At 39.4% G+C, this 22,848-nt stretch overlaps 1 protein-coding gene across 10 annotated transcripts in view; it reads left to right on the top strand.

Moving 5' to 3' along the window:
- SP5 (Sp5 transcription factor) overlaps positions 1-22,848 on the top strand; it is a 73,207-nt gene that overhangs the window by 37,237 nt on the left and 13,122 nt on the right. Inside the window, exons 1-5 of one of the 10 annotated variants that reach the window (XM_070803419.1) lie at positions 3,801-3,874; positions 10,407-10,578; positions 12,059-12,089; positions 12,968-13,004; positions 20,202-20,350. In XM_070803419.1, the coding sequence (XP_070659520.1) occupies positions 12,976-13,004; positions 20,202-20,350 (178 nt within the window). In that variant the 5' untranslated portion in view covers positions 3,801-3,874; positions 10,407-10,578; positions 12,059-12,089; positions 12,968-12,975. The other 9 variants (XM_070803441.1, XM_070803459.1, XM_070803430.1 and 6 more) reach the window with 9 other exon arrangements.

Below are 22,848 nucleotides of genomic sequence, written 5' to 3'. Positions count from 1 at the left end.
AAAATAAATATTAATTCTGTTGTTGGTAATTTTCCAAAAAGTTAATATTTTACAGTTCAGAATTTTATTCCTTAAGTTTGCCTTTGAAGCTGGAAAATTGGTTTTTGAAGTTATGTTTTCATAATCCTAGGAATTCAGTCTAAGAATGAAAGATGCCATTAAAGACCTATTTACAAAGATGTTCATCAAAACCTTATTTTTATAGTCACTGTTCATCACTTAAATCTTATGCCTAGCATAGTGTCTAATGTAAAGTAAATACTCAATAATTATTCTTGAAAGAAGGAGTAAATTACAAATAAATTGTGGCTTGTACATATTATATAACATATGACCACTGAAAATGTTTTTGAAAACTTATTAAGATTGGGGAAATAGACATTAGAGAGAGTGTTAAGCAAAGAGGGATGCTAACAGTGTATACACTATCTAATACAAGTTTTATAAAGTAAATATATACATGCACACAAAAGGCTAGAAGGAAAAGTAAAATTATTGACTAAGTTGGTTTTTCTTTGTGTTTCTCTTTATGTTGCAAATTGTCATGAGCATGTATTACTTTTATAATCAGAAAAACACTAAATGTTAAACATTTTTCATCATGCTCTGCTAACAATTAGACATGTGATACAAAAATTAACCATTAAAAACTGTGGAGTTGAATAAAAGATAGTTGTTGGGAGATTCAGTGTTTCTATAAGCGTATTTGGCTTTCCCCCTTCACTTTGTTAGAATAAACCATCACTAGATACATATTTTTATAATTTATTCAGTGGCCTGAATGCACCTTCAGAGCTAAACTGTGCTCCACTTTTAACACCAAAAATAAATTCTGTACAAAAGTTAGAGAGATAGGTGAGTTAATTCATTTCTTTCTGTCTTTTTGTAGCTCGAGTGTGCACACGCACTGAGTCATGTTCAACTCTTTGCAACCCCATGGGATGGGCTTCTCTGTCCATGGAATTCTCCAAGCAAGACTACTGCAGTGGGTTGCCATTTCCTCCTCCAGGGACCCAAGGATCCAACCGCATCTCCTGTGTCTCCTGCACTGCAGGCAGATTTTTTTTTTCTTATCACTTGAGCCATCAGGGAAGCCCCTTTTATAGCTTACCCTCCTTTTATTTCCTGGAGGAGGAAATGGCAACCCACTCCAGTATTCTTGCCTGGAAAATCTCATGAACAGGGGTGCCTGGTGGGCTACAATCTGTGAGGTCACAAAGAGTTGGACATGACTGAACGACTTTCACTTTCATACCACTTATATCCACACTTGGTCATAAGTGGATACCTACATAATGGCTACTTTGAAGCTCCAAAGTATTCAAAGTTCTAGGGCCCCAGAACTGGCCAAATTCACTTAGTGTTTGAGGAACAGTTACACAGAAGGCCACAACCTGTAGAAATTGTATACCAGTGGTGACATCTAATCACAGGATATTGAGGGACAGGGCCTCTTTCTCTCCACAATTTCTTTCTTTTTTTTTTTCCTTCCAATTTTATTGAGATATAATTGAATACAGCACTGTATAAGTTTAAGGTGTACAACATAATGATTTGACTTACATACATGATGAAATGATTACCATAATATTTTTAGTGAACATCTATCACCTTGTGTAGATGCAAAATTTCTAGAAAAGAAAAATATTTTAGGTGGATTATTCCTAAAGTTATTCACACAAAGATGAAGTGTAATTTTTCTTTTCATCAGGGAGAAATAGAATAACCAACATGGGTTCAAACAGGCCCTGGACCAGGCACTTTATCTAATCTTTAATTTTTATAGCTATTCTGGATACAAGGACTTTTATTCAGATACATAGTGTAGGAGGAGTAATAATGATAGCTAAGTGTTACTGATCAATTGTCATGTGCCATGCTCTGTGTCAGGGGCCTATTTTCTCTCAGGTCCTGTTCTGAGCAAGTACTTTGATCATCCCCACTTTGTACTTGAAGACCCTGGGGCTCAAAGTAGAAGTCCTGTCTGTTTACTCCTTCATGTGGAGGAAATATTTTTATTCTCCAAGATCATTAAACCATTTTTGCCCCTTCTTTCAGGAACAATAAATACTGAAAACACTGTTTTCAACAAATGGACTCTTCTGTTGCAGGGAAGAGGGGTAGGAAGAGTAATCAGTTAGATTTGGGGGTTTCTTCCATTTCCTCGGGGCAGGACGATGGGAATAGCCAGTTAGACATTACCCATGTATCAGTAGTAAGAAAAATTCATCAAAACTAATGTTTTAAAAGGTATTGATCAAGAAGTATAATGAATTTTCCTTTGCCTTTACTGAACAAAAAGTCTTCAACCAAACTTAAGACATAAGGGTGCTCCTAAAATAGAGGAGAGAGTGGTTTGCTATGTCCTTTTAAACTAGGAGTATATCTGTCAATGACTTAATTGAGTTCTTTAAAAAACTTCCATTCTGAAACTTCCATTTCTGGTCTTTTCCCTTTACCTCTTTCCTACCATCCTAGGCTCCAAGGAGGTTTAGAATGAATATGAACAAATGATTAAGAGAATTTTAAAATAACAGAATCTCTATATACACTCAGTTCCTGAAATGGTCCACCTGGCTCCATTTTATATAAATATAATTATAAAATTTACCATTTTTAAGCCTGTCTACATGTCAGAACTTTATATACTTTGTCATTTGAAGCTGACAAACTTCTACCAAGGCACATATTCCTTGAGAGCACCTAAGAGGTTAAATAGCGATTATACCTCATATAATATGGCTACTTCGGAGAAGGCAATGGCACCCCACTCCAGTAAGTACTCTTGCCTGGAAAATCCCATGGACGGAGGAGCCTGGTAGGCTGCAGTCCATGGGGTCTCGAAGAGTCGGACACGACTGAGCGACTTCACTTTCACTTTTCACTTTCATGCACTGGAGAAGGAAATGGCAACCCACTCCAGTGTTCTTGCCTGGAGAATCCCAGGGACGGGGGAGCCTGGTGGGCTGCCGTCTATGGAGTCGGACACGACTGAAGCGACTTAGCAGCAGCAGCAGCAGCTGATGTAGGGAAACGCGTTCCAGAGATCGCCCCCCGCCATGCCAGGAAACCCATAATCTTCTCGGGGCGATCTTAGGTTAGGGGACGAAATCCTGCAGGGGCATTTGTTCATCCACATCCAGGGACAATCCTCTCTCCCAACTCATCTTTTACTCCACAGGTTTAAAACACAAAGGTGGCCACCTAGCCTTTTCCCCTCTCCTCACCAAAAACATGATCAGATGTGGACAAGGAAATCAATCCCCCTCCAATCTGCCCTTCTCAGGGTAACTGGTGAACGTGAGGACTCTCAAACGAATGTGTCAGACTGGTGGTGATTTAGTCGCTAAGATGTGTCCGACTCTTGGCGACCCCATGGACTGTAGCCTGTCAGGGTCCTCTGTCAGTGGGATTCTCCAGGCAGGAATACTGGAGTGGGTTGCCATTTCCTTCTCCTGGGGCTCTTCCAGACCCATTAATTGAACCCGGGTCTCCTGTATTGCAGACAGATAGGTTACCGACTGAGCTATGAGGGAAGCGTCGGACCGTGTACGCACTCGGTAGGAGCCCGACCCCGTGGCTCCCTGGCACGTGGGCTGCCCAAGTTCCTAGATTCCTGGATCCCGCTCCGCCCCCTTCACGCCCCCTCAGCCCTGCCCCGCCCCGTCAGCCCTGCCCAAGGTTCGCCCCGCCCCTTACCCCATGCCCCTTCTCAGCTTACTCTGCTCCAACCGCGCACGCGCCAGCGCGCCGTCTCGTCTCCATGGCGACGCGACGTCTACTGCTCCACGCGCCCAACACCGAGAGAAGCAGGAGCTGGGCTAGCTTTCTATGTCAACCCTTCCGATGCTCCGCGTGAGGGGGCCACAGGCGGGTAAGAGGCGCCGCACCGAGCACGGTCGCCGTCTCCCCATCTCTGCGAGCAACCTGACCCAGTTCTTACCTCGGACTCCCTCAGGCCCGGCGCTTGAACCCGCCAACCTCTCTGACCGCTCCAGGTTCGGGCTCTGGCGTCCCACCACAGCCCAGGCAGCGCACGAGAAGGTTGGGGCCGCGCGACCGGAGGTGCACCTCGTACTTTGGCGTCTTCCTCTGGCTGTAGTTCGGCGCTGAGGAAGGGATATTTGTGTCCCTGTGGGTGTGATAGCTAAGCGGTTCTGACAGGCGCATCTACACCACCATTCTCTGACCTGCCGATTCGCACATGCCAACTCCCTCCCCTGCTTACCCCCCCCCAAAAACAATGAAAATAGCCACGTTCCATCCCAGGGCTTCTGGCTCCTTCCCTCGGTCCTCAGGCACCCGCCCCTCTTTTTTTTCGTCTAACTTTTGTGGGGCGAGGCGGAGGTGGGGAGAGGACAGCTTAATGGCCAATAAATAGGAGGAGCAGGGACTCAGCTGGCTTGTGAATAATACTTCATTACTCGATAGACTACTTGCTTAGCCATGAAGAAATTTCTTTGGAATTTGAGCAAATCATTTAACCTCCCCGGACCTTATTTTCATCTTCTGCAAAATGATAGGTTTGGACAATGGATCACTTCTAAGATCCAGTCTTCCTTCTTCTGTGAGATAATCAAATTGACTTGAAACTTCCAAAATCGAGCTCCTGTTCAAACTACACTGTGCCCCGGTAGCGTTTTAAATTAATACCTGGCGTAATTATAAATTGTCTGACTTCCCAGAGGGCATAAGTGAAATGGACGAGTATGTTTTTACCCCGAAGAGAGTCCTGAAAGTTGCTTTTTAAAAATAGAGAAAGACACTGAAAGTGTCTTTTGATTTGTTTCATTCTCCTAAAACTAAATACAAATGATCCCCAAATCCTCCATGTTAATTTTTTTTTTTTTTGTATTTGAAGTTTTGTCTTAACTCTCAGGAAAACAACAGCACTGCTCTTTAAGTGTTGGGTTTACCAGAGCTGAATTCCAACACCTTTGTAGGGACTCAGCTGCATCATTCCAGAATTCCAGAACTTCCACTACCCACCACACACACACACACACACACACACACACACAATTTGGGCTCAATTTGCAACGTTTTCTCCCCCTTCATTGCCCTGTCCAGGCTCAGTTGTGCACTTAGAACTCTAAGTCAGAGTTCAGCTTCAGGGCTGTCTGGGAGGAGGAAGAGTTGGAGTGGTTAGTACTGTGAACTGTTTATATTAATCCTTGAAGTACTCTGTAAAGCAGGTAGTACTGAAACTGCTGGGTGGCATTTTGGAGGCTTCAAGGAATTCCAGTTTTTTATGTCTCAACACAAAGAATTCAGCAAGAGACAAAGTAATAGGTAAGAAGTGACTTACTAGAATAGGATGCTTCTGAGGGTGACAAGTTGGAGAGGGCACCAGAGCCAGAGCTAAGTAGTCTACAGTTTTATAGTCAAAAGAAAAGTAGGGAGGGAAAGACGACCACTTTCTTCTTCATTCTTGAGTAGACATCAGGTTTCCAGCATCAGTTCCTCCTCCACATCTGGCAGGGGAGTTTTTTTGTCCCCATGTGGTCAAATTGGGATTGTCATGGTGCAGTGGAAATGAGCAAAAAGTGGTGTGCTGTGCTAAGTCACTTTAGTCATGTCCAACTCTGTGCGACCCCATAGACGGCAGCCCACCAGGTTCCCCCATCCCTGGGATTCTCCAGGCAAGAACGCTGGAGTGGGTTGCCATTTCTTTCTCCAATGCATGAAAGTGAAAAGTGAAAGTGAAGTTGCTCAGTCGTGTCTGACTCTTAGCGACCCCATGGACTGCAGCCCACTAGACTCCTCTGCCCATGGGATTTTCCAGGCAAGAGTACTGGAGTGGGGTGCCATTGCCTTACCTCTAGCACCACCTATACTAACATATGGCATATCTCATAATCATTATTTTATTATGTCACCTTTTCCTTATATTTTTGTTTCCTCTGCATGCAGAAGAATGTGTCCTAGGACTCATTCACTTGCTGAGCTCACTGGGCAGAATGTGGGTCTCATTCCACCATTGTTTTATTGTTTGGGGACATGTCTCATGCTTCTGTTGCATGGTTTTGTTGCTAAGCAAACCTACTTTCTTGAGTGATCATTAATTTACAGGAGTCTCCCATACTTCTTTATTTACAATCCCCTAATGTGATTAACTATTTAATCACCCTGTCCCTTTCAGTATTTTTGTCATTTTACACTTGAGGAGAGTGAATCATACAGGGATTAAGGAACTTGCTCAAGATCACACCATTTGCTGGGATTTGAACATAGGCAGTCTGACTCCAGAGTCTGAATTCCTCGCACTGTATTATGCTGTAAAGGTAATATATAAAATTTATAGGTAGTCACCTTTAAATATGAATGTAAGTGAAAGATGATCACTGAAATCATTTTATACACACTTGAGACTTTGCAGTGAGATATTAGCCTCCCTGCCCGCTTTCCCCATTAAGCTCCTCTAGGATGGAAGTGAAAGTCACTGAGTCGTGTTTGTCTGCGACCCCATGGACTGTATAGTCCATGGAATTCTCCAGGCCAGAATACTGGAGTGGGTAGCCTTTCCCTTCTCCAGAAGATCTTCCCAACCCAGGAATCAAGCCCAGGTCTCCCACGTTGCAGGTGGATTCTCTACCAGCTGAGCCACAAGGGAAGCCCAAAGCACAAGGAAACCCATCCATCCTCGAGGATGGTGCTTAATTAGCTGTCTCTTCTCCTCACAATTTCAGGGCCTGAGCATGTAGCTGTCTACCTGTAACTCTCCCTTTGCCTGTTCGAATAAAAGGTAATTTATAAAAACAAATAGCACAAAAGGATGAAATAACTACACATGTAGGATGAAGAAAATATTTATCTTTCAATTTTTTATTATAATGAAATATGAGATGTTTTACCTTTTTTTGGTACTAAGTCTTTTTAAGGTTTTCTTATTATTTATTTTTCATTGTGCTGGACCGTTCTTTACTTGCAGTAGATGGGCTTCTCACTGCGGTGGCCTCTCTTGCTGCAGAGCGTAGGCTCTAGGCACAAGGGCTTCAGTAGCTGCAGCTCTCAGGCTCTAGAGCGTGGACTCTAGTTGTGGCGCATGAGCTCAGTTGCTTCGTGGCATGTGAACTCTTTTCAGCATTGGCAGATGGATTCTTATCCACTTTACCACCAAAGAAGTCCAGTACTAAGTCTTTATAATCTGATGTGCATATCTCAAATCTAACTAATCAGTTTTAAGTGCTCAGTTGCCACATATGGTGAGTGGCTACCATATTGCAAAGCTCTAGTTTAATATGTTCTTTTCCTTTACTTTGTCGTTGCTTCCCTGATAGCTCAGTTGGTAAAGAATCCACCTGCATTGCAAGGGATCCCGGTTCGATTCTTGGGTCGGGAAGATCCTCTGGAGAAGGGATAGGCTATACCCATTCCAGTATTCTTGGGCTTCCCTTGTGGCTCAGCTAGTAAAGAATCCATCAACAATGTGGGAGATCTAGGTTCAATCCCTGGGTTGGAAAGATCCCCTGGAGATGGGAAAAGGTACCCACTCTAGTATTTTGGCCTGGAGAACTCCACGGACCCCATGTATATTCCATGGGGTCACAAAGAGTTGGACATGACTGAGCGACTTTCACTTTCACTTCACTTGTTACATTTCTTTTTCTATTCATTTAATAAATGTTAATATTTACCAAGGACCAATTTCTGTGACATGGAGTATGTTAAGTACTAGTACATTTTTTTCTTAAATGGCTTAAATTTATCTGTTCTTTGTAGCCCAAAAAACTGGCTGAATTAACTGAGTTGTTGACTGGGATTTTGGTTGTTGACAGTCAATTTTTCCTTAAAAGCTAGGGCTATATCTGATAAAACCTAAGAATTGCTGGGAGCTATGTTTTGCATCATGTGTAGAAAATCTGTCTACATTGAGAGAGAGAAGAATAAGACCCATGTGAAAGGAGAAGGAGAGATGAGCAAGGGAAAGTCCCCACTTTAAGCGCCACACTCTCGTGACCACAGCTGTAGCCACTGTGTCCTGACTCCACACAGCTCGTGTATTCAACTCCTGGATTCTACGAGCCAGGGCTTTCCTGTTTGTGCCTAAGCTACCTTGAGCATGGTTTCTGGAACTTGCAACTGGGAGTTCAGGCTCATACAGCTAAGAGACATTAAGTACATTTGAAAAAGACATACTTATGTGATGGCTGTACCTTTTTCTGACAAATTATCAGTCTCTGCTCTAACTTTACCTGTGTTCTCAATTACTCTGCTTTTTCCCTGGAGTCAGTGATCTTTCTAAGCAAGTATCATTACTTTAGGGCTTATGTGATTGATTAATTAAAAGTCCTTAGAGCTAGCCTGCTTGTCTCAATCACAGCAAAGCCTGCTTTTTGTTTCCCTAAGCAATCTTAATCAGCCCCTTAAGACATCATCTCAGTTTTTCCTTTGGATAAAACATCAAGTTGTTTCTACCATGTCCCTCCTAGGTGCCGGCCTCTGTACTAAACCCCTTTCCCACCTACTTAATGCTTATAATGAGCCAATGAAGTTGGCACCGCTGTGACCCCTGCTTTACAGATGGAGGCAGTGAGGCCTACAGAAGTTTTAACTCACCCAGGCTTACCTGGGAAGCGGCAGAATGGAATATGGACCTAGTGTCTTTACTCAAGAGCCCAACTTTTTTTTTTTTAATTGACGTATAGTTAACTTACAATGTCATGTTAGTTTCTGGTGTCAGCAAAGTGACTCAGATATATATACACACACATACATGTACATACAGTATACTTTTTCATATTCTGCTTCATTATGGTTTATTATAAAATACTGCACATAGTTCCCTATGCTAGAGTAGGGCTTTGTTGTTTATTTTATGAATAGAAGTTTGTATCTGCTAATGCCAAACTCCTAATTTATCCTACCCCCTGCTTTCCCCTTTGGTAGCCATGTTTGTTTTCTATGTCTGTGAGTCTCTTTCTGTTTTGTAAATAAGTTCACTTTTATCATGTTTTTAGAGTCCACATATAAGTGATAGCAAATGATATGTCTTTGACTGACTTCACTTAGTATGATTATCTCTATGTCCATCCATGTTGCCGCAAATGACATTATTTCATTTTTTATGACTGAGTGGTAATATTCCATTGTATATATGTAGCACATCTTCTTTATCTATTCATCTGTTGATAAACATTTCGATTGCTTCCATGTCTTGGCTTTTGTAAATAGTGCTTCTGTGAACATTGGAGTTCATGTATCTTTTTAAATTAGAGTTTTTTCTTGATATATACCCAGGAGTGGGACTACTGGATCATATGGTAACTCTATTTTTAGTTTTTTTTAAGGCCCCTCTGTACTGTTTTCCATAGTGCCTGCACCAGTTTACATCCCCACCACGGTGTAGGAGGGTTCCTTTTTCTTCACACTGTCTCCAGCATTTATTATTTATAGATTTTTTCCTGAGAGCCATTCTGACCAGTGTGAAGTGGAACCTCATTGTGGTTTTGATTTGTATTTCTCTAATAATTAGTGATTTTAAGCATCTTTTCATGTGCTCATTGGTCATCTGTATGTCTTCGTTGGAGAAATGCCTATTTAGGTCTTCTGCCCATTTAAAACAATTTTTTATTGAAGTATAGTTTATTTGCAATGTTGTGTTGCTTTCAGGTGTACAGCAAATTGAATCAGTTGTATACATACATGTATCCACTCTTGTTTAGATTCTTTTCTCATAAGGGGTGTTAGAGTATTGAGAATTCCATATGCTATATAGCAGATTCTTATTAGTTATCTATGTATATATAGTAGTATATATAGATCAGTCCCAATCTCCCAGTTTATCCCTCCCTCCATTATCTCTTGGTAACCATAAGTTTGTTTGCTACATTTGTGACTCTACTTCTGTTTTATAAATAAGCTCATCTGTACCCTCTTTTTTTTTTTTAGATATCACTTATAAGTGTATTATATATTTGTCTTTCCATGTCTGACTTACTTCACTCAATATGGCAATCTCTAGGTCCATCCATGTTGCTAACCAATGGCATGGTTTTATTCTCTTTTATGACTAATATTCCATTGTATATATGTAGCATATCTTCTTTGTCCATTCCCCTGTTGGTGGACATTTAAGTTGCTTCCATGTCCTGGCCATAGTACTGCAGTGAATATTGGGGTGCTTGTATGTTTTTTTGGAGGCTGGCTTTTATTAGGTTCTGGGAGGGAGCTGGGGAGGGTTGTTTTGAACTAAAGCTCACTGGAGGAGAATGAGAATTCAGAGTTGTGGCGGTTTCTTGTTGGCACCAAGTGGTGGGGAGTTTGCTGTTGCTAAGGTGTGTGGGAATCTTCTTTCTTCCTGCTGATAGTGAATACTGAGACCAGTGGGAATGCATGAGGACCCCCGCTGTGTGGCTTCCTGACTCCATTTTGTAACAGGCATCCTTCATCCTTTTTACCCACAGAGTCTTTAGTGGCACCCTAGTGTTAGAGGGAATGCCCCCTGCACACAGATGCTGTACCGTTCTGTAGATGAACAAAGACCCTAGGACATGCACGGGAGAGTCCGTTTAGCAACTTGAAGGGCCTCCCAGTGTATTCCTGGGTGGCCACTCCAGACTGAAGGTGGAGCTTCAGGTAAGCTTAGCAATCAGTAGGGGTGACATCTGCCTGTTGTGCGGGGATCTGTCTTGAAGGCTGTCAGAGACGGAACAGCAGTAGTAGTGCTTGTTCAGTCATGTCGATTCTTTGCAACCTGGTGGACTGTAGCCTGCCAGGCTCCGCTGTCCACAGAATTTAAGACACATTTAAAAAGAGAAAAACTTAATGCAAAGTAATGAAGCTTCTCTTTTTATTGTCTACAGTTTTGGTCCTGAATTTTATGTTCCAGAAAGCCTGGCTTGGAATATGGGGACTGTTGGGGAGGAAAGGGCAAGTGAATTTAAAAAAAAACTTAAAAGTTGATTTTTCTCTTTACAATTAGAATGAAATTTATTCAGATATATAAAGACCTAAGTTATAGGAAAATCAGTCTACATAGGCTAATTTTAAAAAGATAAAACATTCCAAGAGAAAACATTGTAACTTGTAAGTATTGGTAAACTCATAAGGGAACTTTTATCAGGTAAGAATTATATTTTAAACTATATCTTTGGAAAAAATCAAAGGTTTATTTCTAAATGTGTTTTTTGAAATATTTTACTAAAAATACTGCATCTTGAGATATCATTGAAAAACTTGTTCTGGCTAATATACATCTATAAAGGTGTTTTTCATAACACAGATGAACTAGAGTGTGGCAGGTAGTTTGGTTCACATGTTGTTTTTCTTTGTTAAAGGGGGAAAGGAAAGCAGTGTTGTAAACACATGCCACACTGAATTTGTGGTTTCTGGGGTCAGCTGAGTAGGAAAGTGATACCCTTAACTTGCTGTATCATAACCATATTTGGATCCAGATCTAGAGTCCGAGTTACATAAAACCAAAAAGGTAACATAATTAGAGGCTAATTTAGTACATCACTTTTCTAACTTGCAAAATTATCCCTATAGCTCTTTTTTACATATACTCCAGGGCTTCCCGGATAGCTCAGTTGGTAAAGAATCTGCCTGCAATGGCAGGAGACCCGAGTTTGATTCCTGGGTCGGAAAGATCCACTGGAGAAGGGATAGACTACCCACTCCAGTATTCTTGGGCTTCCCTTGTGGCTCAGCTGGTAAAGAATCTGCCTACAATGCTGGAGACCTGGGTTCAATCCATGGGTTGGGAAGATCCCCTGGAGAAAGGAACCTACTCCAGTATTCTGGCCTGGAGAATTCCATGGATTGTATAGTCCATGGGGTTGCAAAGAGTCAGACATGACTGAGCAACTTTCACTTCACTTCAAGGTGAAATGGGAAGAGGAAGCTTTAATTTCTTTATGCTTTTTTAAAATCAGATTTCATAATCCAGAGGAATAATGTTTTTCACTTAGTATGAAAATAATGCTACTAAAAACAATACCAGAATACATGCTTACTGCCCTGCTGACAGACTAAGTTGTGCATTCTGTTTTATTTATATTCCAAGTTTATAAAAATGTTTAAAGACTTACAAAGTAAATATTTTGGGTTTTTGCAGGAATCATCTAGACAGGACATATGCTGTAAAGGTAAGAGAATATAAAGTAATTTTTAGGATGCTCTAGTTCTTTCTTACCATCAATTTATATAGTTTTGGAATAATTGACCTCAGTATAAAATTATATTTTAGCCTGATAGTGAAAGTCACTTAGTCATGTCTTACTCTTTGCAACCCAGGCCAGAATACTGGAGTGGGTAGCCTTTCCCTTCTCCAGGAGATCTTCCCAACCCAGGGATCAAACCCAGGTTTCCCACATTGCAGGCAGATTCTTTACCAGAATACTGGAGTGGGTAGCCTTTCCCTTGTCCAGGAGATCTTCCCAACCCAGGGATCAAACCCAGGTTTCCTGCATTGCAGGCAGATTCTTTACCAGCTGAGCCACAAGGGAAGCCCAAGAATACTGGAGTGGGTAGCCTATCTCTTTTCCAGCTAATGGATCTTCCCTAACCAGGAATCTAACCGGGGTCTCCTGCATTGCAGGTGGATTCTTTACCAACTGAGCTATCAGGAAGCCCCCTATATTTTAGCCTAGATAATAAAAATGTTCATATAAAGGCTGTGAACAAGTTATTCAAGTACCTCAAGCTAAAATAATATTGATAATGCTAGTTTTTATTTCTGCTTCTCTCATAGGCATCAAAAGATAGACAGAATGGGAGATTGCTAGTGTTTGATCCAAAGGGTAAATGATTTATTACTTTAAAAGAATATATTTGATCACCCTTTTGTCCTAAGTACTAAGAAGATAGTCTGTAGGAATGGTTGAGTGTGGTTGAGTTAGCAATTAAATCCTTTATTATACTGCCTGTCACTCAAACAATGCTAAATATTTGCCAGTCAGGAATTTCTATTAAGAACATCACTATTGATAAAATACTGGGTTGAGTTTTTTTTCTTCTCTTTCAGAAAAAGTGATGATTGAACCAAATGAAGGAATGTCAGAGTAAGACAATGTCTCTCCTTGAGCATCTGATCTATCATGCCTTTTAAGCAATTAGAAGTAGATAATGCAATCATTTGTCACCCAATTAAATTTGAAAGGCCAGAAATGCATGGATTAGCACTTAGCTTTTGCTTCAGTCAAAGCAACTGTTTCTTAGATAAGAGGACATTTTAAATGAAAAATGAATTTTGATAAAAAATGTAGGGGTATAGATAATATTCAAACCTATTTCTCAACTGCTTAAATGCCAAGTATTCTGAATTTTACTTATATAACTTTCATTGCTCATTCTTGTTTCACTTTGATACTTGCTCGTTTCTTTGAGAATATCATTTTAAAGGAATATTTACCTTAAAATCAGATTTTTATTTACTATGAGAAGAACAATTACTACTAAATAAGGAAAATAATCACCCCAACTAGTTGAAGAGATTGGTGTTGAAAGAATCGTTGCCCAGTTTCAATTTAGTAGCTAAATATTAAGTACCTGTTTTGTTCAAGGCACTGATTCTGGTAAACCATCAGAGTCCTTCCTGACATAATCATCTATCTACTGAAAAAAAATCAATTATTTATTCCATGAAAAATTGCATTTTGAAAGTTGGTCATAAAACACATTCATAGGGTTCAATTATTGACAAATTGGTAGTACACTTCTAGTAGAATTCTATTCAAATCAAAATTATTTTGAAGTATTCTGAATATTATTGGCTGGGGAAAATATACCTTATACAACATATGTTTTAACTTATATACTGTCAAAGCTGAAAATTAAAATTAGGATTCACTTTGACTTTTGCAAATTGTGTAGTAAATACATGTCTTTATATTAAAGAGAAGGTAATAAATTACAGATCAATGACAGAATCTGTGCTTGTTTCAGAGTAAATGTTATAGACAACAAGGAAAAGATAAATGCCCCATTAACTATATTAATCTAAATGTAATTGTATATTATGTATCCTATTAACATGGCTGAAAATATTTAAATAAAAAATCTAATAAAATGTTAGTAGTCTTTGAGGGAAATATGATATAACTTTAATAATGAGAGTTAGTAGCTATTAATGAAAATAAATATTGTGTCTATAAACCCCAGTGTTCATAGACTGTAATAAGCAATGCTGAAACTGGAGCAAGGGGGTAACCCATATCCTGAGGTAGTTAAACCCCAGGGGTAAATCAGATGCAATCTGGGCCAAGATAGAAAAGCAGCGTGCATGTGTGCTCAGTTGTGTCTAACTCTTTGCAGCCCCATGGACTGGAGCCCACCAGGCTCCTGTCCTAGAATTTTTCAGGCAAGAATTCTGGAGTGGGTTGCCATTTTCTACTCAAGGGGATCTTCCCGACCCAGGGATCAAACCCACATCTCCTACATTGCCAGGAGGATTCTATAGTGCTGTGCCACCCAGAAAGCCTAAGTGGTTGCCGGTTCTTTTGATCTCATTAATAATTGCATCTGGTTATCAAACTACTTTTTGCAAGAGCAGTATGATCATGTTCTGTTCACTTCACTTGTAGAGAAGAGTTTGGGTTTGGTTTGGTTATTATTTGGAGTAGGGTAGTAGAAGGAGGGATGGAGAAGGCAATGGCACCCCACTCCAGTACTCCTGCCTGGAAAATCCCATGGATGGAGGAGCCTGGTAGGCTGCAGTTCATGGGGTCGATGAGGGTCAGACACAACTGAGCGACTTCACTTTCACTTTTCACTTTCATGCATTGGAGAAGGAAATGGCAACCCACTCCAGTATTCTTGCCTGGAGAATCCCAGGGACGGGGGAGCCTGGTGGGCTGCCGTCTGTGGGGTCACACAGAGCCGGACACGGCTGAAGTGACTTAGCAGCAGCAGAAGGAGGGATAGGTCGATAGCCAGTAAGCTTCATAAGTGCATGGCTTTGTAACTCAGCTAGCTCACCCAAGCAGATTCTTTACCATCTGAGCCACAAGGGAAGCCCAGTCTCACCGAGAGTTGAAGGTAAACAGAGCCAGTTCTGGGGGGAAAAAAAAGTAAAAGATCAAGTAGGAACACAGAAAACCATGGGGGACCTTTGCTGAGCAACAGTGTGACTGACCCACAGAATTGATGTATTTTCTCAGCGTAGCCTGCATTCTACTCCCCACCCTTCTTCTAGCTTCACGGTCTGACTGGCAAGTGGAATTTCCTGAAAGGTTCTATCCAGGTTGGATTAGGGAAATCTTGGCGTTTTCTTTCCCCACCAGGTCTTTGCCTTGATTTTCTGATGGATTCTTCATTCTAATCTGAGCCACAAGCAGTGTATGAACTTTCATAAACCAGGAGTTTCACAGTTATCTGTACACAAAGGCCAAATAACTGATTTCCTTTTTTCCTCATGGATCCCATGTGTCAGAGATTTTGTCTACCCAACAAATGGCACTTAATTAACAAACCATTTTCAGCAGTAAAAGTAAAGTGTATCTTTAATGCTGGATAAAGTCTTATAGATGTTGGACCTTCGATCTGTTGGGTTATTTGGTCAAGCTTTCAAGTTCATAGATGTGTGGGGAAAATGGCTAAAGGAATCCCACAGAACTCAACTCTTTGAGGTTGATAAAATAGTATCTATAGATTATTCCATAATCGTATTTTATCTTTTATAAAATGTATGACACAATTTTTATTCCCATTTTTACTCTTTAAGTAAATGCCTCTTTAGACATAGACCAATATTGGCAAGCAAAATTTATACCTCACTGACTTTTGCAAGTCTCTCTAAATATAGCAAAGACAGTCTCAGAAAAGTAAGTTTAAATTAATTTTGTTTTTAGGCTCATGTTTGATAAATATCAATTCAGTTCATTTCAGTCACTCAGTCATGTCTGACTCTTTTCGACCCCATGGACTGCAGCACACCAGGCCTCCCTGTCCATCACCAACTCCTGGAGCTTATTCAAACTCATGTCCATTGAGTCAGTGATGCTATCCAACCATCTCATCCTCTGTCGTCCCCTTCTCCTCCCACCTTCAATCCTTCCAAGCATCAGGGTCTTTTCAAATCAGTCAGCTCTTCACATCAGGTGGCCAAAGTATTGGAGTTTCAGCTTCAGCATCAGTCCCTCCAATAAATATTCAGGACTGATTTCCTTTAGGATGGACTGGTTGGATCTCCTTGCAGTCCAAGGGACTCTCAAGAGTCTTCTCCAACACCACAGTTCAAAAGCATCAATTCTTCAGCACTCAGCTTTCTTTATAGTCCAACTCTCATATCCATACATGACTACTGGAAAAACCATAGCTTTGACTAGATGGACCTTTGTTGGCAAAGTAATGTCTCTGCTTTTTAATGTGCTGTCTGGGTTGGTCATAACTTTTTTTCCAAGGAGCAAGCGTCTTTTAATTTCAAGACTGCAGTCACCATCTGCAGTGATTTTGGAGCTCAAAAAAAGTCTGTCACTGTTTCCCCATCTATTTGCCATGAAGTGATGGGACCAGATGCCATGATCTTAGTTTTCTGAATGTTGATCTTTAACCCAACTTTTCCACTCTCCTCTTTCACTTTCATCAAGAGGCTATTTAGTTCTTCACTTTCTGCCATAAGGGTGGTATCATCTGCATATCTGAGGTTATTGATATTTCTCCCAGCAATCTTGATTCCAGCTTGTGCTTCATCCAGCCCAGCATTTCGCATGATGTACTCTGCACATAAATTAAATAATAGAGTGACAATATACAGCCTTGACGTACTCCTTTCCCAATTTGGAACCAACCAGTCTGTTGTTCCATGTCCAGTTCTACTGTTGCTTCTTGACCTGCATACAGATTTCTCAGGAGGCAGGTAAGGTGGTCTGGTATTCCCCTCTCTTGAAGAATTTTCCACAGTTTGTTGTGATCCACACAGTCAAAGGCTTTGGCATAGTCAGGAAAGCAGAAATAGATGTTTTTGTGGAACTCTCTTGCTTTTTCCATGATCCAGCGGATGTTGGCAATTTGATCTCTGGTTCCTCTGCCTTTTCTAAAACCAGCTTGAATATCAGGAAGTTCACGATTCACATATTGCTGAAGCCTGGCTTGGAGAATTTTGAGCATTACTTTACTAGCGAGTGAGATGAGTGCAATTGTGCAGTAGTTTGAGCATTCTTTGGCATTGCCTTTCTTTGGGATTGGAATGAAAACTGACCTTTTCCAGTCCTGTGGCCACTGCTGAGTTTTCCAGATTTGCTGGCATATTGAGTGCAGCACTTTCACAGCATCATCTTTCAGGATTTGAAATAGCTCAACTGGAATTCCATCACCTCCACTAGCTTTGTTTGTAGTGATGCTTTCTCATGCTCGCTTGACTTCACATTCCAGGATGTCTTGCTCTAGGTCAGTGATCACACCATCGTGATTATCTGGGTCATAAAGATCTTTTTTTATAGTTCTTCTGTGTATTGTTGCCACCTTTTCTTAATATCTTCTGCTTCTGTTAGGTCCATACCATTCTGTCCTTTATTGTGCCCATCTTTGCATGAAATGTTCCTTTAGTATCTCTGATTTTCTTGAAGAGATCTCTAGTCTTTCCCATTCTATTGTTTTCCTCTATTTCTTTGCACTGATCACTGAGGAAGGCTCTCTAATCTCTATTCTTTGGAACTCTGCATTGAAATGGGTATATCTTTCCTTTTCTCCTTTGCCTTTGCTTCTCTTCTTTTCTTAGCTATTTGTAAGGCTTTCTCAGGCAACCATTTTGCCTTTTTGCATTTCCTTTTCTTGGGGATGGTCTTGATCATTGTGTCCTGTACAATGTCACAAACCTCAGTCCATAGTTCTTCAGGCTCTGTGAATATAAATATAAATAATTTGATAAATATAAATAATTTTAAAACAAAGTTTAAAATATGAACTTTAAGGAATTATTAATTCAGTATAAACTTGAGGACATTTAATGTACTTAACATAACGAATTAATTGTAAAACCTGGATTATCTGCCCTCTAGCATAAATACGTTCCAGTGGGATATTTAACTTGACTGTTTAACCTTAGTAGATACTAAATTAAGTACTTTCCATCTTCCAAAAAGTAATAATTTTAATCTTTCCTCAACTGTAACTGTATATAAAGGAAACAGATCTTTTAGAGTATTCTGGTTATCTGTTTATGTTAATTGGTTAGAGGCACTGTTGCCATAAGTCACTTTCTCAGATGAAGTCAACAGACTATAGTTGAAGAGGAGGTTGGAGTTTGGGCCTCTTGTTTGAAACTGTGTATAAGGAACACTGTATATCAGAAAGTGAGCAAAAGAGGAATTCATATTTTACCGTTGATCATTTGGCCCCTTCTCATATATGTTTTTATGGGATGTTCACTGCTTTCAAATAGTAATATCCTTTTTATCTTCACGCTTCCTCCATGTTCTGTCATTAAAATCATTAAAGGCATTTCATACTATTCAAATATCCAGAACTAGATTAGCTAAATTCCCCTCTTTAGGGATGTAACTTAGTGAATATATAAGTACAATATTTCATAGATTCTGAAGCATGCATATTTTCTTCATATTGTAACATTTCTTACAGTTGATGGCATCTTATACTGGCAATGATTTTTCTTTCTTAAATATTAGTATGTCTTATAATAAATAGGTGGTATCTTTGGCTGAACCTAGAGATCACCATACTAAGTGAAGTAAATCAGACATAAAGACAAGTATCATATGAGATCACTTATATGTGAAATCTAAAATATAATACAAATGGACTTATTTACTAAACAGAAACAAACTCACAGACATAGGAAACGAATTTACGGTTGCCAAAGGGGGAAAGAGGGAAGGGGTAGATGGAGGAGTGTGGGATTAACAGATAAACACTACTATATATAAAACAGATAAACAGCAGAGATTTACTGTATAGCACAAGGAACTATATTCAATATCCTATAATAAACTTTAATGGAAAAAATATGAAAAATATATATATATTTACACACACATATATTAACTGAACCACTTTGGTGTACACCTGAAACTAACAGTATTGTAAACCAACTATAGTTTAATCTTTTTTAAAAAAGAAATAGATGCTCTTAAATTCAATGAAATTCTGTAATAATAAAAAGACAGTATATCTAATCTAGATAAAAGCCCTCCTTTCATAGATAAAAGGAATAGATATTAAAGCATATGAATTCTAGTAATCATTTGTGGTGACCTTTGGCATAATAGGATTCTATCATGCTAGAAACTGAATACTTAAGTGACTTCTCAACTTTTCACATGTAGCGTTTCTTCTTTGATGTCTCCTTTCACAATTAGAAAATCAAGGAGGGCAGAAGAAGAACAACTGTAAATCTTCTTTGCTGTGCATTTTTCATCACCAGAGAGGGGTTTTGCTCTAGCAGCATATACTGGGAATGTAAAGGTTCCATTCCCTCCATAGTATTAGGAATGTAAGAAGCTGTTCAGCCTATTTGCTAAATCACTGTACAAAACCACAAACTTGAATACTAATGTTATAGAGTCATATTTCAATGGGGATAAAACAGAGCCATCATAACTTTAGGGGAAAAAATAATACTTTACATCTTTTTATATCTGGTCATGCAAACTAAAGTTGAATTTTTTAAACTCAGTAAAGGAGACATACTAAAATGATCTTAAGACCACAAAAAATGAACATGAGGTTGTTTTTCCACCAGCATGGGTACCTGTCAGTGTACCACACAAAAATCCCGTCTCAATACGTTATCTGTTGACGTAAGGTTTCAGGCTTAAAGGCTAAAAGAGAAAATTAACCCATCTTTATTTTAGTCACTTAATAAAAAAACAGGCTACTTCATATTGTGAGCAAGGGTTAATATTAGCATCAGACTCAAAGGGTTAATATTAGCATTTAACAGTGGTGAGAACTGACTTGAAAAAAAAAACCCAAAGTCTAGTATTCCTTAAATAGTTTTATTTCACCATATCATAATGATATGCCAGGGACATTCATATAATGGATTGCTTATATGTTCTATGTTAACTCTGAAAAGATTCTAAGAATCATTACACAATGACAAATGGCTGGTAGAAACAGAATTTTAAACATTAGTAAAACTTATTTTTAATGCTTTTTCACAAAGAAGATATTGCATTTTAGCTATTATTGATATACTGTATTTTTATTTTAAATGTGTGTTTGTATATGAACCCATATAGAACCTTTAACAGAATTGTAACCTAGAAAAGTATTTTTTAACTATATACTTTAACATCTAGGAAGGAAGTCTCTTCAAAAAATATTGAAAATAAAATCTCTTCAAATAACACTAAAAATAGAATATCTTCAAAGAGTATTTCAAACAAACAAATAGAAACAAATCTACAATCTAAGCTATGGTCATCTTCCTTCTTAAAAGCAAGCACAGGTAATAACATTTATTTTATTTGAGTAACCGTAGCTTCTATTTCAGCCTTCCTTCTTTAGGACCTTTGGGATGTTGACAACTTGTAAGTCTGGGGCAAGTCTTAGGAATCAGTAATTTTTCAAACTCATGTATGGGATGATTCTGATATGCAGTCAGGTGTGATCCAGGGGTGTATATTACATAAAATGATAACTATAAAATATTAAAGTTTAGAATGGATTGAAATACCTATGAAAGCAATAACAAGTTCCAGTCATTCAACAGTGGTTTACTGAGTGCCAGATACTTGTTTAGAAGCTGTGGGTACAATAGTTATCAAATAGGAAAGACGCTTGCCCCTATGAGGTTCACATAGATAGCCAACTATTAAATAATAATAATACAAACAAGACAAAGACAGGTCGGGCTGGGCACTGTAACGTAAATGGCAGCGGGAGGACTACCTTCCATCTGGGGATCAGGGAGCCTCTCATGATCCTCAGTGTTTGTGAATTCAATGAGTCCCTGTGACATCACATGAAGTTCTTAATTCCCTATTATGACCACCTCTGATGACACCAGCGTGTTGAGTCCGTGAATTGGCTGGGTACACGCTGTAAGGTTAGAGTGGTTGTGAGCTGACGGAGACTGTAAAGGAAACAGGTAGATGGCCTGAATAGCCCAGGCATCACACTCTGGGTATCTCTTTTGAGGACGTTATCTTTTGCTTAGAATGAGGAGTTTTCCCAACTTTTTCTTTGGAGAGGGGAAAGCCTGATTTTTCTTAACATTGTCTTCTGTCAACCTTTCCTGGATTTCCTTATTTTCTTCCTTCTAAGACCAGTGTTTCTACATGTTTAAAGTAGCTCATGGCCACACTCCCATCAAAGAAGACATCTCACAAGACTTCCCACACACTCAGAATTCTAAAAGCAGGGGATGATGTAGCACAAGTTCAGGTTGAAACTGTGAAATTCATCTACAGAGCAAAAGAGTTGGCAAGCTCAATAGTGTTTCCCAAAGAGATAATTTTAGGAAACACAGGGTAAACTTTTTACAATAGTAGTATATTTTAATGTGTATTAGAAAAAAAATAAGAACGTGGTTAAGGATGTGGACTCTGGAGCCAAACTGACTCCCAGATCTACCTTAATTAGTGGTGTTAAGTTGGGTGAGTTATTTAACCTGTCTCCTGTCTCTCAGTTTCATCTACAAATGGGATAAAAACAGTACACACCTCATTGAGATGTTGACAGAATTATATAATTTAATATGTAGTATTCAAAAGAGTACTGATACAATATTTGCTGTGATTGTTATGTCTTTTATTAATACCTCTGTCAATTTGGGGTACATTTGTAAAATTTTTTATTTGCTTGTTATCTTTTGGTCATACTGCATGACATGTAGGATCTTAGTTTTCTGACCAGGGTTCCAGCCTGTGCCCTCTGCATTGGCAGTATGGAATCTTAACCACTGAACAGCCAGGGAAGTTCCCCCGATAATTGTTATGATCTAGCAAAATTTCTAAGTTAAAAAGGTCGATTAAAAAAAGATACTAAGTAAATAGTATAGCTTACTTTCATATGGCAAAATGGATACAGTGTTATAAGAATTACTAAAATTTGCAAAATGTCTGCCATGGAGATTTTACCTCTTAAATATTTCTCTAATATCTCTCCTCCTTTATCCCTGTTTTAACAGTGTACTATCAACCATCTTTTTCACCTGGACTTTTTAAAAAATGTTTTCTTTTCAAATATTTCAACTTATAGAAAATGAGCAAAAACAGTATATGCTATGCTAAGTCACTTCAGTCGTGTCCAACTCTATGCGACCCCATAGACGGCAGCCCACCAGGCTCTGCCGTCCCTGGGATTCTCCAGGCAAGAACACTGGAGTGGGTTGCCATTTCCTTCTCCAGTGCATGAAAGTGAAAAGTGAAAGTGAAGTCGCTCAGCCGGGTCCGACTCTTAGCGACCCCATGGATTGCAGCCTAACAGGCTCCTCCGTCCATGGGATTTTCCAGGCAAGAGTACTGGAGTGGGGTGCCATTGCCTTCTCCAGAAATAGTATAAGTACTCCAGTAACCCTTCATATACAAGCAACTGTTGATTTAAAGGGTAGAGATCTCATGATCCTTTACCCTAAGTCAACATGTATTTTCTAAGAAAAAGCACAATTTAATTAGTTAATGAACTTCAGGAAACAGATTTTCTTCTTAACCAATATGTAAGATTGTCTCCCCAATTTAGATGAAGAGCAAGACATACACACTTATATACACAACCATCGTGTCCGTTTCTGGCTTTTGTTCCTGAGAATGATATTTTCTAGTTTTTGCTGTCTTTTGGCATATTTGTAGTCAAACAGCAAGTGCTATTGTGAGTTGTCAGTTAATGCAGTCTAAAACCTGCTTAGAAAATTCCCATTATTAGAATTCATTTAGAGCTGGTTTTTAACCGCCCATAGGGCCTCTGAATGCAAAATAAGGAAACAAAGTAAGAGGTGGGAATCCG

This window comes from Bos indicus, chromosome 2 (genome assembly GCF_029378745.1).
Source record: "Bos indicus isolate NIAB-ARS_2022 breed Sahiwal x Tharparkar chromosome 2, NIAB-ARS_B.indTharparkar_mat_pri_1.0, whole genome shotgun sequence".
Classification (NCBI taxonomy): Eukaryota; Metazoa; Chordata; class Mammalia; order Artiodactyla; family Bovidae; genus Bos; species Bos indicus.
Note: the sequence above shows the minus strand (reverse complement) of the source record. Positions and strands in the feature narration are given on the sequence as shown.